The sequence below is a fragment of the Vespa mandarinia genome, chromosome 2, assembly GCF_050613455.1.
Source record: "Vespa mandarinia isolate Hongniang chromosome 2, ASM5061345v1, whole genome shotgun sequence".
NCBI lineage: Eukaryota > Metazoa > Arthropoda > Insecta > Hymenoptera > Vespidae > Vespa > Vespa mandarinia.
Genome location: NC_140811.1, coordinates 14,749,564 through 14,766,184, shown reverse-complemented (window position 1 = coordinate 14,766,184; position 16,621 = coordinate 14,749,564). Strand labels below are relative to the sequence as shown.

At 33.0% G+C, this 16,621-nt stretch overlaps 2 protein-coding genes across 16 annotated transcripts in view; both read left to right on the top strand.

Annotated features, from left to right (window-relative positions):
- Positions 1-3,351, top strand: part of hiw (MYC binding protein highwire) — a 173,024-nt gene extending 169,673 nt beyond the window's left edge. For 5 of the 10 annotated variants that reach the window (XM_035863521.2, XM_035863541.2, XM_035863513.2 and 2 more), the window contains 5 exons: positions 18-389; positions 475-699; positions 937-1,709; positions 1,805-2,172; positions 2,267-3,351. In XM_035863521.2, coding sequence (XP_035719414.1) covers positions 18-389; positions 475-699; positions 937-1,709; positions 1,805-2,172; positions 2,267-2,382 — 1,854 coding nt within the window. In that variant the 3' untranslated portion in view covers positions 2,383-3,351. The remainder of the gene's footprint in view (positions 1-17; positions 390-474; positions 700-936; positions 1,710-1,804; positions 2,173-2,266) is intronic. The other 5 variants (XM_085654863.1, XM_035863562.2, XM_035863530.2 and 2 more) reach the window with 1 other exon arrangement.
- A 184-nt stretch (positions 3,352-3,535) lies between these two features.
- Positions 3,536-16,621, top strand: part of LOC118440475 (WD repeat-containing protein 47) — a 49,036-nt gene continuing 35,950 nt past the window's right edge. Inside the window, exon 1 of one of the 6 annotated variants that reach the window (XM_085654867.1) lies at positions 3,536-3,626. Coding sequence is in view for 5 of the 6 variants with exons in the window: in XM_085654864.1 (XP_085510990.1) it covers positions 8,109-8,242 (134 nt within the window). In the remaining variant the exon portion in view is untranslated. Of the gene's footprint in view, positions 3,627-7,952; positions 8,243-8,849; positions 9,094-13,933; positions 14,122-16,621 lie in introns of those variants that run through there. The other 5 variants (XM_085654864.1, XM_035863573.2, XM_085654865.1 and 2 more) reach the window with 5 other exon arrangements.

The window sequence follows — 16,621 nt, the reverse complement described above, 5'->3', positions numbered from 1 at the left end:
TGGTTTTCCTCTCTTAGGTGACATCTCTTTTGCGAAGAATTTTGCCTGTAATTAAACCAGAGACATTAGCTACTGTTGTTGGTATCGAACGATTACCACCGTCGGATTTCAGTATAGTAGCCGTTGCTAACAATGGTTTAACACAGTCGGTAGATTTTGACGATAATGCACTTGGAATACTTGATGTCTTTTTAAGCTGCATCGCCAAAGCATTAACCGTACAAGTTAAAATAAAAGGAAAAGAGAATAATGGGAAAGCATTACAGACAGCTTCATTAGCAACTAGTATACATCCAAAAAGTTTTGTTGGCGAAAGGTGGTGGTTAAGAGGATGTATGGCTCGAAAATTAGCAGAAGTCATAATACAACTTTTGAAGGATATGGCGTCTGTGAGCATAGATTAAATAATTCCTAAATAATAATCGTAAAGAAATGTTAAAAATATATCAGTATATTATATAATTCCTTTTATAGGGAAAGATATCAGAAGCATGGGCATCTATAACAAAGGCAGCAATTGCTGAAAATATATTAAATTTAACAAGACTGAGTGAAAAAAGTCGAGAACCCACAGAATGTCTTCGTACTCCAACTTTATGGTTGGCTCTTTCTTCCTTATGTGTTTTAGATTCCGATCATGTGGAAAGATTATCCTCTGGACAATGGAGTGCTTCTGAAGGACAACCGCAGCCTCCCAGAGTTAGTCCAATTAAAAATTCTTTCATTTATTTCACATACCTTCAGATAAGTATCACTATTTTTCTTTCTACTTTTATTTTCTTTTTTTTTTTCCCTACACATAATTACCTAATTTCAAATGAATATTAAAAATCAAAATGATTGTCATCATAATTATTTACACGTATATTTCGAAATATCAAATATATATATAGATGTTTAATTGTATATATTAAAATATTTTTTTGAACTTATTAGCCAACATGTAGTAATCACGATGACGGCGAGACGACAGCTATTATTCAATGTAATGAATGTGGAAATTTGTGCGCTGAATGCGATCGAGTTTTGCATCTTCATCGAAGGACAAGGATGCACATTAGACAGGTCTGTAAAGAAGAGGAGGAAGCTATTAGAGTGGATTTACACGAGGGATGCGGAAGAACAAAACTTTTTTGGATACTAGCATTAGCGGATAGTAGAACATTGAAAGCATTAATAGAATTTCGAGATGGTTCACCAAGGAAGCCTGTTGGAGTTACTTCCGGCATGTGTCGATTCTGCGGCACCACCGGAAACACAGGTTTATTAGCAATAGGAAATATTTGTGCCGATCATGATTGTCAAGAGCATGCGAAAAACGCATGTAACAAGGTTCATCCTTGCGGTCATATTTGCGGTGGAGTTAAAAATGAAAAAACTTGCTTACCATGTTTACACAGATGTTCGGCAGATAGTGATCTTAAACAAGATGCCGATGATATGTGTATGATTTGCTTTACTGAAGCTTTATCTTGTGCACCAGCGATACAGTTACAATGTGGTCATGTATTCCATTTACATTGCTGCCGAAGCGTATTAATAAAAAGATGGGTTGGACCAAGGATAACATTTGGATTTTCACTTTGTCCTATATGCAAGGTACCAATGATACATCCAATGTTAGCCGAACAATTGGCTAGCATCAAAGAACTTTACGAGGATGTTAAAAGAAAAGCTTTAATGCGATTAGAGTACGAAGGATTACATAAGTATGCATTGTTTCTTTTTTTTTCCCACTATAAGCTAATATACTTTTCTCAAAGATTATTGCTATATTATATATACGTAATTCTGTATCGTTTAGGGTGGAAGCAGCATTTGCACCAGGTGGACGTTATCAGGATCCAGCAGCATATGCCATGGAAAGATACGCATATTATGTTTGTTACAAATGTCAGAAGGCCTATTATGGTGGTGAAGCAAGATGCGATGCTCAGCTAGGCGGGGAATCTTTCGATCCCACAGAGCTGGTTTGTGGAGGATGCAGCGACGTGGCAAGGGCTCAGATGTGTCCGAAGCACGGGGCAGACTTCCTAGAGTATAAATGTCGATATTGTTGCTCAGTGGCAGTCTTCTTTTGCTTTGGAACTACCCACTTCTGTAACCCCTGCCACGACGACTTTCAAAGAGTCACCACCATTCCAAAGAGCGAGCTGCCTTCATGTCCTGCAGGTATTTGAATTTAAAATTTGTTGTAAATTATATATATATATATATATTTTTTTTTAATTTGCTTTATATTAAAAATAATGAATATTTGTCGAAGGACCTAAAGCTAAGCAGCTTGAAGGAGATGAATGTCCATTACACGTGAAACATCCACCAACCGGCGAAGAATTCGCTTTGGGTTGTGGTATCTGTCGCAATGCGCATACATTTTAAGCTTTCAAGGAGATAATAATAGCACACACAATTATCTATACCGGTAAAGTGCTGGTAACGCTTTGTCGGTCTTCATGAATTTTATTAATTTATGGATAATGCTTAATGAGTAAGAGAATACACCATTTGATATAAATGTATTTCTCGTAGAATATTTAAAGTCGCACGATATCTTAAATGACCATGTGTCACAACGGTAATATTTGTGGAGGAGTAACTTAAGCTTTCTTTACAAGATTTTATAACTATCATAAAAGTGGAATTGTCGGTACTCATAGTATCGTATAGAAACTAATTAAATAGATTCTGTTGTAAGTGAAAATCTAATAATGCGCGGATCTATAACATTGTTAAGAATCGCATAAGCCGTTTTTATCAATTACCTTAGGAGAATTATATGTAAAGAATCATAAGAGAGAAGGAAAGTAAATGTGCTCGAAAACCAAACTTCCATATAAAATAAGAAGATGGATTGGCATAGGCACACAAAATATAATCAATTTTCGTAAAGTGTTCTAGGATAAGCGTTTAAAGTAAAATAATTTAACTCTCAAACTTATTTAAAAACTAATTGATTATCGCCACAGGGATAATCTTAATAAAATGATGGGTAATAAAATGATCGTACGTAAAAAAAAAAAATGTATATTTTAAGAATTGTTCACCGTATAAGATGCTAATAGTGATCAAAAAAAAAAAAAAAAATAAAAAAAAAAAGTAAAAGAAAAAAGAAAAAAAAAGAAAGAGAAACTCGCAATATCGAAAATACTCGTAATATTCTCATGCTTTCAGAATCTCGTTTCTTTTTTTATTTTTACATAAAATTATAATATCCTAGTGTGTTCTAATTATTTAAAAATATTTTCGATGTAACTATTTATATTGCATGCGTTCTTAATGAAAATTGATTATTATTACAAAATATTATGCGAAAATGAACCGTCTCATGCAAATTTGCTAATACGCAAATAAACGCTATGTTAAAATTTTTGTTTCGATCTTACGTGAATTAAACAATCGAACGAATGAAATAATCAAGGTGTTTTGAATTTTATCGATTCCTATCTCATTACAACCTTTACGCACCTTTTGAATATCCCGCGTTACCTATTCCAGTCGGATCGATCCAATATGGCGCAACTGAGAGCAGCGCCTCTGAACGGCAGTCTGCCGTAAGACGTCCGAGGTGTAACGCGTGTGTTTGTGTGTGCGCGCGATTCTGACGTTTTTCGCCTCGATCAGCGGTAAGTAGCCTTTATTTACGAGTTGTGCAACAATAGTTACATAATTTCGAAGCCAAGCGAGTCATATGTATTCGCATGGAAGTGATCGATTGGCGGGAAATATGCGATACGTTCGTTCGTTCGTTCCGAACTCTTCTAGTTCGCTCGATGTCTCTCTAGCGAGGCTGACGAACGATCATCTCCTACGCACGTTCGTGCCACCCTGTTATACGAGAGCGGCTGTCAACTCGCGATGTTTATTTTTATCACGAATTGCACCCAATTACAACTCGACCTCTCGCTTGATCGAGCGAAATTACAGACTCTCCTCGTACTCTACGAAATCTTTCAGTCAAGATTCATCTAAAACGAAAATATTCGACGTACTTACGTACGTTAATACATATATATATATATATATATATATATATATATATATATATATATATATATATATATGTCTCGTATTTGAACGATGTCGTCTATTGTAATCGTTAAAATCCTTTGTTAGATTTAACGAATTTGATAAAACATTACTTTCGTATTCTGCTATTTCTCTAATATATTTATTCTTTATAAATATTTATACAACTCGAGCATAATTTTTTTAGTTTAACCTCACTTTTAAAGTCTAAACAATTTTTATCGTAGATATGAACGACTTTCTACGTTATAACAAAAGAATCTATATATTCAATTGTAACCAAGTATTAAATCGATTTTTATGATTATATTTAACGATAAGTCATTTACATTGATTACTTGTATAATAATAGAGATTATATGACAACTCGGGCTATGTAACAGTGATCGGTTTCGATATTCTATTACGATTACTTCCATATTTCGATATTATTATTATTATTATATATACATATAATAATGATAATTTTTTAATATGAAAATCATAAAGAAAGTATTGAACGAGTATACTTATAATTTTATAAATTATTTATAAAATTTTTATTGAGATTTTGCAATTCAATTTTTTATTGAAAATATAAGACAAATTTATTACTTAATAACGGAACATTATATATATATATATTTATATATCATTATAATAAAAAATGTATTTATGTTGGTAGACATCGATGTCTAAAAAGTTGATAAAATTTAAAAAGGGAAGGAAGAAAAAAAGAAGGAAACGAAAGACTACGCGCACGTGTTAATCGCGTTGGCGTTGCACTTTTTCTTTTTTTTTTTTTTAGAAAGATCGCAAAGCCGACGTTTTACATTAGTGCGAAAATTCGATGTTTCCTTTATGGGAAGTAACGCATCGTTCGTTCGTTTAAAGCCTTAAGGGATTTCACGTGAAACTGGTTTCACACACGTGCGCAGCACGCGGCCTAAACGCATATTATGGCCGTCGTACGTCTCTCACACGCATCGTGAAAGAGAAACTGCACGTTTCTAAAGTTGACATTGGAGAAAGATTTTAAAATAATCAGTAGCAGTGTGTTAATAAGTTCAGGAAAAAAAAACAAAAAGCAAAAAAAAAAAAAAAAAAGAAAAAATAAAAAAGGGAAGAAAAAAGATATCAAATCAAACCTCTTATCTATTATAATAACTAATTTCCATTGATTTCGATCGTATGAAAGATGACCGTGACTAATTGGACAAGCAAAATGTTTTATTTGTAATTAAAAAGTTGAATTTAAGTACCCTAAGAGGATATACTTTGGAAACCAGTTTGGACATCGCTCGTACCGTTATTTTTTCTTATACGTTTACTGACGTTGCATCGAACATATGTTCTGAGTGGTCGTCGACCGCGATTTGTTTTTTTAGCCCTTAATCATTTTCATCATACGATTTTTGATTAATAGTACTTGTTAATTAAAATCAATTATATATTATATCGTAAAAGAGAGAGAGAGAGAGAGAGAGAGAGAGAGAGAGAGAGAGAGAGAGAGAGAGAGAGAGAGAGAGACAGAATGAGAGAGAGAGAGAGAGAAGAAAGAAAAAAAGAATCGATTATAGAAGAAATCGAAAAATAATCGTCCGTTTGAATTTATTGTTTCAAGTATTTATGTACGATAAAACGAGCTTAAGTTGTCGTGACGGAAGTTCTCGTCGCTTAAATCGGAAGACACGTTCAATATTTCGTGGAACGTTGGGGCTCGGCGGCGTTAGCATAAAATCGTTCTGATATAATATTGAGTACTATACTATGGCTACGACGTTATACCAGAACTATACTTGGAATCGATTGCGAAATTCTTGAAAGTATTCGAATAATTTCGACTAGAGTTGGATTAGACTCGTTTAATTAGGATTTTATGTTAATACGACCGGTGATACGTTCTACGTTTCACATAGTTGGCATGTAGCACGTAGATACATATTACGAATATATATAATACATCGACGAACTTGGATAGACGAGAAAGAAAGAGAAAAATGTCCTCGTAACGCTCTTGTTAGTTTCTTCTTTTTCTTTCTCTCTCTCTCTCTCTTTCTCTCTCTCTCTCTCTCTCTCTCTCTCTCTCTTTTTCTCTTTTTTTTTTCTTCCATTTTAGATCTACACCGTATGAACATTCACTGTGTGCGCTAATTAACGACGGAGTCTATACGAATTTTCTTTTTCTCTTTTCCTTTTTTTAGTTTATTTGTTTGTTTGTTTGTTTATCTTTTTTTTCGTTTTCTTTCTCTTTTTTTTCTCTTTTTTTTTTGTATTTCGAGACACAAGTAGAGAGGGCTTGTAGAGAGCTTTGGATAAGCTCGAATTCAAAAGCGCATTGGCTTTTCAAAATGTACTTCTCGTTTTTTTTTTCTTTTTTTTTTTTTTACGCTTCTATCTGACGCAGTACCGTTAGCTTCCATCACAGTTTGAAAAATCTGCCATGATGGTACTAGAACGTTAATTAGACAGATGTTTACAATTTCATTGATCAATCCGAATTGGAAAGATGGATTTTTCCAAAAAAAAAAGAAAAAAAAAAAAGAAAAAAAAGAAAAAAAAACACAAAACAAAACAAAACAAAAGAAAAATGTCTTTTATCGAAACGAGTAATTGATCGAAGTTCCAATTAAACGTTTCGTTATATCAATTCTTATTAGCGAGAAATAAGATGTATATATCTTTATTAGATATATTTATGATTATACATATATTACGTTTATCTGAAAGAAATATAGCAGGAATTCTTCGATGTTGTCATTACAAAAAGGAACATGAAACGTTCGAACGATCAATGGACTAAGGCGATTAGAGTGTATGTCTGATACGAATATACACCTTAATTGAGATGTTATCGTTTCACGAAGATCGAGAGTAGTTCTACAATCATTGACACGTACAAATGTATCCTGTCTATCGAGTTTTTATTCAACTCGTTAAGTTAACACACTGATAATCTCTTTAAGATTATTCAATTAATTAGTAAATATCACATTAAGAGAGATAACTTTCGATCGTTATTTAATCGATCTACAGTTGTTCATCAACCATGAACGATTATAATGATTTGCCTTTGTCCTATTTAAAAGAAAATGAATGAATGAATGAATGAATGAAAAAAAAAAAAAAAGAAATTATATACGTATCAAGTCACCACCGGTTAAATCTTAATTCATTTTCTTTCTCTCTCTCTCTCTCTCTCTCTCTCTCTCTCTCTCTCTCTCTCTCTCTCTCTCTCTCTCTCTCTCTCTCTCTCTCTCTCTCTCATTGCAACACAACTTATTTCCCTCGTAAAATGTTCTAAATTATCACTCGGCGGGACGATAGACAATGAATAAACGGTGAACCTCATCGTATTTAGAGTGTGACTATATAGAGCATATTGTAATTGCATTTAAAGGCCCGTCAACGAGCGCGCTCTCATTACCGAGATTAACGACCTTTTGATTACTCTTTCCACTCGTGTTAAGTACCGCGCGTTAGTTTGAGGAGTTCTTGATTAGTTAATAAGACGATTTGAGAAATAAGGATACAAATAACAAGAAACAAAAAAAAAAGAAAAGAAAAGAAAAGAAAAAGAAGAACTAATTTTTTAATCATTATATATTCAAACGATGATATTAATTACGATCATTCGTCGATTAATTATTTTATTAATATTATACATTATTTAAATCTATACTATGACTTTTATACGGATATATACGTATACAGATAGATACGTATTTCTTCCTATTTAAATGTATCTAAAGGACAAAAGGAGAGATTCATCGAGTCGTTATTGGAGATTCAAGATCAAGGTTACCTTGAGAACACGTCGGAGAAACTCGCGTTCGTTCGTGCTTATGAATATATGTATGTATATGTTTATATGTGCGCGAGGGTAAAAGCATTCGTCGTGCCGTTGTGTTGGAATGGTGGTGATAGTAAGCCACAGGACGTTCTCGTGGACAGGAGTCGTGCACGTTTGCGACCACATTTTCTCTCTTTCTATCTCTTTCTCGAACGAATTACGTACGGTTCCACTCTCCGTTGGGAGAATGTATACACTCTCAGTCGGTCGTGCATGTACATGCAGGTGCGTGGCAAAGCCAAGGTGAATGTGCCTTGGTCGAACACGAACGAGCACTGGTAGCTTGCTTCTTCAGTCGGACCTTCTGCCTCTTCTCTTCGACACGAAAAGAAGAGTTGCCGGTCGAACTCCGTTGAGACATCGAAATAAGAAAATAAAAAAGTAAATAAAAAGAAAAGCGAAGGCTAGTGTTAATCCGTTAATACGTATTGATTTTCTTTCACGAGTTCTATTCTTTTCCGTTCGTTACTTTTTTTTTGTTTTCGTTTCTTTTTTTTTTTTTGTTTTTTTGTTCTTTTTTAATCGTTTCTTTTTTCTTTTCACTTCTTTTTTTTCGATAAGAGAAACACGAGGAAGGACAATGGTTAAAAAGAAACGTGATTATTACGGGAATAGTGTTTGATATCGGAGTGTTGTTCGTATTTGACGGGAGATTAGATGATAATTCGAATTTTTTGGAATTCTTCTCGAGGACTTTAATTCAATCATATTAAACTTTTTTTCATAAGATCCGTGAAATGTGTGTGAGAGAGTATTTAAAAAAAAAAAAAAAAAAAAAAGAATTTCATTCTATTTTCTGCATTGTATCGGAAAAGCGCTCGATAATACACTATAGCTCTAAGGTCATCTACGTAATTAGGAAATGATTTGCAATTATTGAAAGAACGAAGCGAAGTAGTGCTGATTACTTGTTACTGACCTGGGGATCTTTGAGAAATCGATGAATATTATAAAATGCCAGAGACCTATACTTCTTTGTGTATACTCCTCGTTTTAAGTCATCGTCTTTATTAATATATCCTCATTAGCGTTACGATGCTTTAATTAGTGTATTTTGTTGATGAATTGATTCGTTGATAAAAACCCTTTGAAAGGGATTGCGTCCGGTAAATATTGATTCGTGAACATTTCTACTTTCTCGAGATATGGGATATTGTTTTTTCAACCATGGTCGTCGTGACGTCATCGGCCGTTACCGTCGTTGAGGATTTTTCGAAGGACACTTTGGGAAGGTACGAGATCGATACTTTTTTTACTTTTTTCTCCCTTTCTCTTTTTTTTTTTTTTCTTTTTTACAAAGATTGCTATATTTTCTCCCTGTAGAGATAAAATATATGTATATAATCTATCTTATACATTTAATCGACCGATAGGTTTTACAAGCGTATTGGTGCTTTTTTAGGTCAGTGAAATCCTACCGATCCTCTCTCTTTCTCTTTATCTCTCTGTCTTTCTACTTTGTCGATATATAAGATGGTTCAAACGCGATACTTCTTTCTAGTGGCGCGATGTTCGATCGAAAGTTCATTCTCGATTCTCGATCCCACTTTTTGTCACGATTTTAAGCGAGATCACGTCTTCGAACGAAATTGGTCACAAGTATTTGACCTCGTTCCGAACGGTGATATTCTTTTTTTTTCTTTTTCTTTTTTTTTTTTTTTTTTTTTACGATAAAGTGAAAATAAAATCGCGATTAGAATATGTACTTTTCTATGGTCAAATCCAATGGGTGTGGGTATATAAATAAATGCATACGTACTTGCGTACGTGACAATGAAAAAGCTCGAACTATATTATCGAGTATGCTCCTTTACATTATTTGCCTTTAACTCGAAACATTTTCAATGTACAAATCTGACGCATCATCGTGATAAATTACTTTTATGCTATGGTTAATAAAAAATGTACGATAAATTAATACGTACCATTTCTAAACATAATCTTTCTGATTATGAATAATTGTAAATTGCATGAATTCAATGAGTATAAAGAGTTCACAAGTTGATGTTTGACAAAGATTGTTTCCGCTTATCGTACTTCTTTAATATAATTTCACTTTTCAATATATTTATAAAAGAATGTAAATTTCTGCTAGATTTTTCTTATTCACTAACTACGATTTTCTTGGGTGCGACCTTCCTGTTTCTCAAGCTATTGTGTTCTTTATGCATCCGCCTACGTACAAGTATATCTATATATATATACACACACAAACACACAGTCGTCTACAATTCTTCGTAAATTGAAACACAGAGACTAAACTTAAAGCTATAGGAGAATAGAGTAAAGATGAAATCGGTGAATTGCTCGCTCGCAAGAGTACCTTCAATTCAAGAAGAATTCGTTTCCAAAATGTCTTAAATTAAAAGACAAAAGAAATACTTAAGAAATTCACGGTTTTTCCTTATAATTAATTAATTAATTAATTAATTAAAACATCACTTGTATATATATATATATTAGGTGGATCGGAAAGTAATGTCGTTTCTGTGCATGTCGATATTTAATTGTGATTAAAAATAAAAACTCGTTAAAAATTTATTCGTTTGAATTTAATTTAAGAAAGCGACATTACTTTTCGGTCGACTTAATCATTATTTGATTAGTTAAATTATTTATGATATGATTATGTTTAACGAATACCATAATAACGTAGACACGTTATTAAATATATAAAAATAATATATATTTATTAATCATATATTTTTCTTTAGCAAAAGGATTGCATATCATCGCATCATAAAAAAAAATTACGTAAATTGGATAATGTTTATTCGTATAAAATATATATTTGAAATGAAAATAGGATCTTTAATTATGGTGAGAATTTCGTTGTCTCTGTGATGTCACGGGAAATGATAGAAAGGATGAGGAGGGGGAGGGGGAGGGGAGAAGGGATTTAGAACGAAGAGGAAAAGAGAAGAGAAAAAGTTGATGGTGGTAGCTCAAAGGTGCACGCTCAATTAAGGGGAGCAGACAGCGCGGAACGAACATTGCTCCAAGAAACGCGTCGTGCCGCGCATTGCTTGTCTTCTTATCTTCTTCCTTTTCTCTTTAAGTTTATTCCACAAAGTCCGTTTTTCCTCCTTTTTCTCGTCCTCCTCTTTCTCCTCCTCCTCCTCCTTCTCCTCCTTCTCCTCCTTCTCCACCTTCTCCACCTTCTCCTCATCATCCTTCTTCCCCCCTTCTTTGTCCTGCTTTCGGTGAAAACTACTTGAACACGATGTACAGTATCTTACAGAATGTTGAAAACTATTTTCACAACTACTAATCATTTTTACGCTTCGTTGAACTATCGATCGATTTTTTCGAATTTCGTAATGTCTTTTTTTTTTCTTTTTTTTTTTTTCTTTTTCTTTTTCTTTGGGATTATCCAAAACAATTTACTTTTTATCTTAGCGTCCAATCTTTTATGTAATTCTTTGTAATACCTTGATAACAATCGACATTCGGTGATTTTAATTTATTTAATTCTTAAAAGATATCGTAGGTACAATAAAATTACAATTGATGTTATCATTGGTGAAATTTCATCATGATATATTGTATTGTTTATTTTATATTCGATAAGAAAATGAAAATTGTATGAAAAGTTTTTTAATATTATTTGATATCAGATAAAAATTATAAAGTATAATTTTTAAAGGCAAATGAAATAAGATTCGCTTTTACTGAAATTTCATTTGCGATTAAGAAATTTGAAATTTTCTTGTCATTCGTTAATTAGTTTCGTTTTATATGAATTTTATTGTTTTAAAATACATACTTCTTCTTTCTGATTCAATTCATTTCGAATATTATAGTCGAAAAAGAGAAATCGTGAGAATCACTGTTTGAGATCGTTTATCGTTACTCTATCTAATAAAAGAGAAATAGTACCGAGCTTGAATACTCGATGCACATGGAAATACAACGATATGCTTCTTACGCGGAAGTCCATTACGCCTCGAGGGCTGGACGATGAGCATAATCGTGCAAATGAAGGTCGAGAAAAGGTTACGACCGGTCTTCCCCGTTAAAAAATTTTCGATAGATTCGTGAAACGGTTTCGTCGACGTTTCTATCTACGAATAAACTCTTTAATTTTTTTTCAACTTTTGAGTGAGAAAATTTTTGAAAGAGATTAATGAATGAAAAAAGAAGAAGAAGAAGAAGAAGAAGAAGAAGAAGAAGAAGAAGAAGAAGAAGAAGAAAATAGAGAAATAAAAAGAAATGAGAAAAAGGAAGAAAGGGAAGAAAAATTATCGTATCACAAAACGAAAGTAATTAAAAGCGAAGTGCTTGCTTCTTTTTTTTTCTTTCTTTCTTTTTTTTTTTTTTCTTTTTTTTTAATATTTTTAGTTAAAGAATTTTTCAAGTGGTCCCGTCACGAGAATTCTGTAAATCTTGTTACCGAGGACCGTTACCAGGGGGAACAAGGTAATGTGTTACGTCGAAGCGCGTTTCTCGGCATGCGGGATCGTTAGTACGAACATTCACCCTCGGCACGTTCGTTCGTTACGTATGTACATACTGATTCGCATTTGTAATGAAATTTTCTTCTAGTTTGATTTTAGTTCGTAATCAAATGCTTATAAGTATTATTTGAAACTTCTAATACTTCGAAAACTTCGTATTTCATTTAGATATGCGATTAATCTACGTTAACGTCTTACGTAATGTTCATCGTTTATTATTCAGTCATCTAATAGATCAATTTCTAGAACAAAGGATTTTATTAATCTTAGAACAATAGCTAGTCTCTGTGATTACTACTTCATTGAAATAATGATTGATTCTTACTCGCTTGTTTTCTGTTTCTTTCTTCTTTTTTTTTTCTTCTTTTTCATCTTCTTTTTTCTTTTTTTTTCTTTTTTTTTTTTTTTTTTTTTTCTTTTTTTTTCTTTTTTTTTAAATTGCTTTGTAATGAATAATGAACGACACGAGGTCATCGTGCATGTCACGAAAGATCGTAGAATCATCGAAAGGGTTCTTTCGCAAATCTTATTTTAGTTCAATGCTCTAGTCTTTCTGGAACGATATGAATAAGACATGAAGATAATCTGTAGATGACGAAATCGTAAAAGCAAAGGATTTATTTCGATAGATTTTCAAACCACGTTATCTTTCTTCTTCGACTTTGAGTAATACTCCTTTAATGTCTACGATGAATAATGCACTTTTAGGGATAGGATGTCATTGAATTTTTGTAAATCGACCAAAAACATTACTTCTTTATCGCTGAATACGTTTTATGCTAATGAGAGTATCATAGACGAGGGTGAGCACGTTCGGTGCCTTCCTCGCGTGATAAATAGTCGATAAAACGGTAATAAAGCATCTCAACCATAATCGGTACTCGTTAATAGTCTATTCCTTTTAACTTTTTGTTATTCTGTCAATAAATATTATGGACTTAAATTAATTATGTCTTATAAGAATGAATCGGTAAAACCTGAGAATAGTCATTTAATCTTTTACGCTTGATGTGTTAAAGTTCATTGACTGAATAGGTTACAGAAAGAAAGAGGAATACGAAGGGTGAGAGAGAGAGAGAGAGAGAGAGAGAGAGAGAGAGAGAGAAAGAGAAAAACGACTAAGTCACACCTTTTGGATAGAGTCCAAATACTATATAAGCATTTAGGATTCCAGTGTTGACGTTAAAAGTGTGAATGAAAGTGGAAGCTATGTCGTAAAACATTTAAACATATACGCATATAGAATGTTTCTATTAGAGATAGTGGTTCTCCACTGACGTCACTCTTGATTATTTTTATTTCCTTTTCTTCTATAGAAAAATACGAGAATGATAGAAAAGTTAGATGAAGCGACTTTATCAAAATCGATTCTCTCTTCGTCGAGAGCATCATCCCTTGAACGCAGAAAAAAAAAGGTGGAAAACGACGCGTGCGTGGGAGGTATATACTCGAAGAGCGTCTCTCTCTCTCTCTTTCTCTCTCTCTTTCTCTCTCTCTCTCTCTCTCTCTCTCTCTCTCTCTAGATATGTTCGCTTCGGCGTCGCCTTAACGGCGTCGTCGCAAACGACGAGTCGACGACGTATTCCTATCGGCAGTACGCCGCGTGACGTCGACCGTACGTCCTCTTCTGAACCACGTGCTTCCGCTTTTTTTCTTTCGATTTATATTTTTCGAATTACCCGCGTCCGACCACGGTGACGATGTATTCTCGTCTATCGGAATTCTTATTTTGATTCTTATTTGTGGTTGATACTGATTTATCACGTGAATGTCCACGACGCGTCGACGCAACATCGAGAAGAAGTAATTTTTCATTAATTCTTTTTCTTTTTCTCTCACTCTCTCTCTCTCTCTCTCTCTCTCTCTTTCTCTCTCTTTCTCTCTTTTTCTCTTTCTCTCTTTCTCTCTTTCTCTTTTCTTTTATTGCTTTCTTTTTAATAATTATAAGCTTTAAATCTATCTTCTGTATCATGGTAAAAAGAAATCGAGAAAGTATTGTATATTCTCACATTCCTTTGATCGTATCTTTCTTTCTTTCCACATTCCTTTTTGATCCTTTCTAATTACAATTTTGAAAGTCGTTTGAAATTACTGATACGATTGTAACGTGATGATAGTTAAGTTTATTACATTTTTTTTTTTTTTTTTTTTTTTTTTTGTCGCAACTTATAAAGACAAATTGTTGATGAGTGTATGGTATATATTTATTGCTTGATAAAAAGTCATTTGATTCCTTCGATAGTTTTGACGTCGATAAACTGACTCAGGCTCGGATATTTAACTGTACACGCGCCTGTTTTGCTCCGCATGAATCATTAATCCGGCTTCGTCCGCTTAAGGCTGAACGACTATTCCTATTTCGAAACGAGTACTTACTTACGACCACCTTGATGCCTTCGAAGTATTCATCTTATCTCGTAAGCTGAAATCACGAAAAAAGAAGAAGAAAAAAAAAAAAAAGAAGAAAAATACGAACGCTTATCTTTCGTTTCCTCAGAAATTCCTGGAAATTCACATTCCGAGAGAATTAGTAACTTTAGATTTTTCATTGACTTATTTATGACAATGATTATGATAAAATTGAAATAAGATAAATATGATTTTATACATAATAATTTTCACCCAATCTATCCTATATACGTAGAAATACTTATAAAAATATTTTCAAATTTTTTTGCGATACTATCTTTCCAATTAAATTTGCTTCGAATCGATTGGCGATGTTTTAAAAGAAAAAATTTATATATTACTTAAGACGAAAGATCAACATGATTTTATTATTATTATTTATATTCAATTATTATTATTATTTTGAAAATTATTATTTTATTAATATTTTAATATTATTACACGACTATTGTACTGTTTATCAGTCTAAGTATTTTATGATGGATCGATTGATGCTTGAATTGTTTCGAACGAGAAATGTTAGTGTCAACGTTTGCAATCATACGGTCGATCGCATGATTCATTATTAGACGATTTTCATTATTTGTAACATAGGGTCGAGGCAGCTTCGAGTTTCTTTGTCAAGGCAATGGAATGCGAAATATCGTGCAAAAGAAAAAAAGGGAGGTAGCGAAGGCATGAGAGAGGGGTTGCGGGGGTCCACTGACGTGCTTAATCAGACTTTAATCTACTCCTCTCCTTTTTCTTCTTTTTCTTTTCCCTTTCTTTCAGTGACATTACATTATAAAGAAAGTAATAAGCACTTAGACATTAACAGCGAAATAATAATAACCATGACGGCTCGAATAGCAGATTAAAATGATAATATTTCCTTCTTATATTCTATTCTCTCGTCTCTCGTCTTTATCTTACTCTTTAGGAAAAAAAAGAAAGACAGAGAGAGAGAGAGAGAGAGAGAGAGAGAGAGAGAGAGAGAATCATTTACATATAACATACCGAATCGAGTTGGGGAATATTCAAAGACAATTCGAAAATTCTTACATGAAAATACATTTTTGATAAAGATATTCCTCAAATCGTTGATCGTCGAATACATTTGGAATAATTAACTAAAGGAAATTAAATTGCTGAAATAATGAAATAATCGGGATTGCTTCGAGGAGAGTAACGAGAAAGGGTCAGCTACCCTAGAGCAATTATTAAAGAGGATCGTTGACTATTTCGTTATTATATTTTCTAAAAATAATTTGATTCTACGTTATTCATTTAATCTTTTTAAAACAATTCAAATGATTTTCTCTTGGAATATTAATACAAATATATTCGGTAAATCATAGATACATACAAAATATATATTTAATATTGAAGATTAATCATAGACAGATAAAGCATATGACTCTTTCTTACGGTTTATTCGAAAGTATAATTTTATGGTTATTTTACGCGTTACGATTTTTCTCTTCTAAATAGAGATTTCAATGTAAAAATATGCTTTGCCAAGCAAGTTTTTCCTTACTTGAGAACAAGTAAAATGATCTCTCGTGATTTCTCGAAGTTGCTTATTGGGAATTTGTGTCGGGAAATTATGTGTGGGAGTGAGGGAAAAGGCAAGGGAAAAAAGAAGAAAAAAAAATGAAAAGAAGACTCAAAAAAGAAAAAGAAAACAAAAGAAAAGAAAAAAAAAAGAAAGAAAGAAAGAAAGAAAAGTCTTGAATGGTAGCTATCTTCTTGTGTAAACTATTCGGTGTATAGTAGCTGTACCAGTCTCGAGTCTCGGAGTCAAAGGTAAGCCAGCTTGAATACCTCTATTACTGCTCGGGTAATGGCTCCTTTAGACGATTTCGTTGCGGAGAAAAGCAACGTAACATCGCCTCGTTCAAGAAAAAAACCTCGA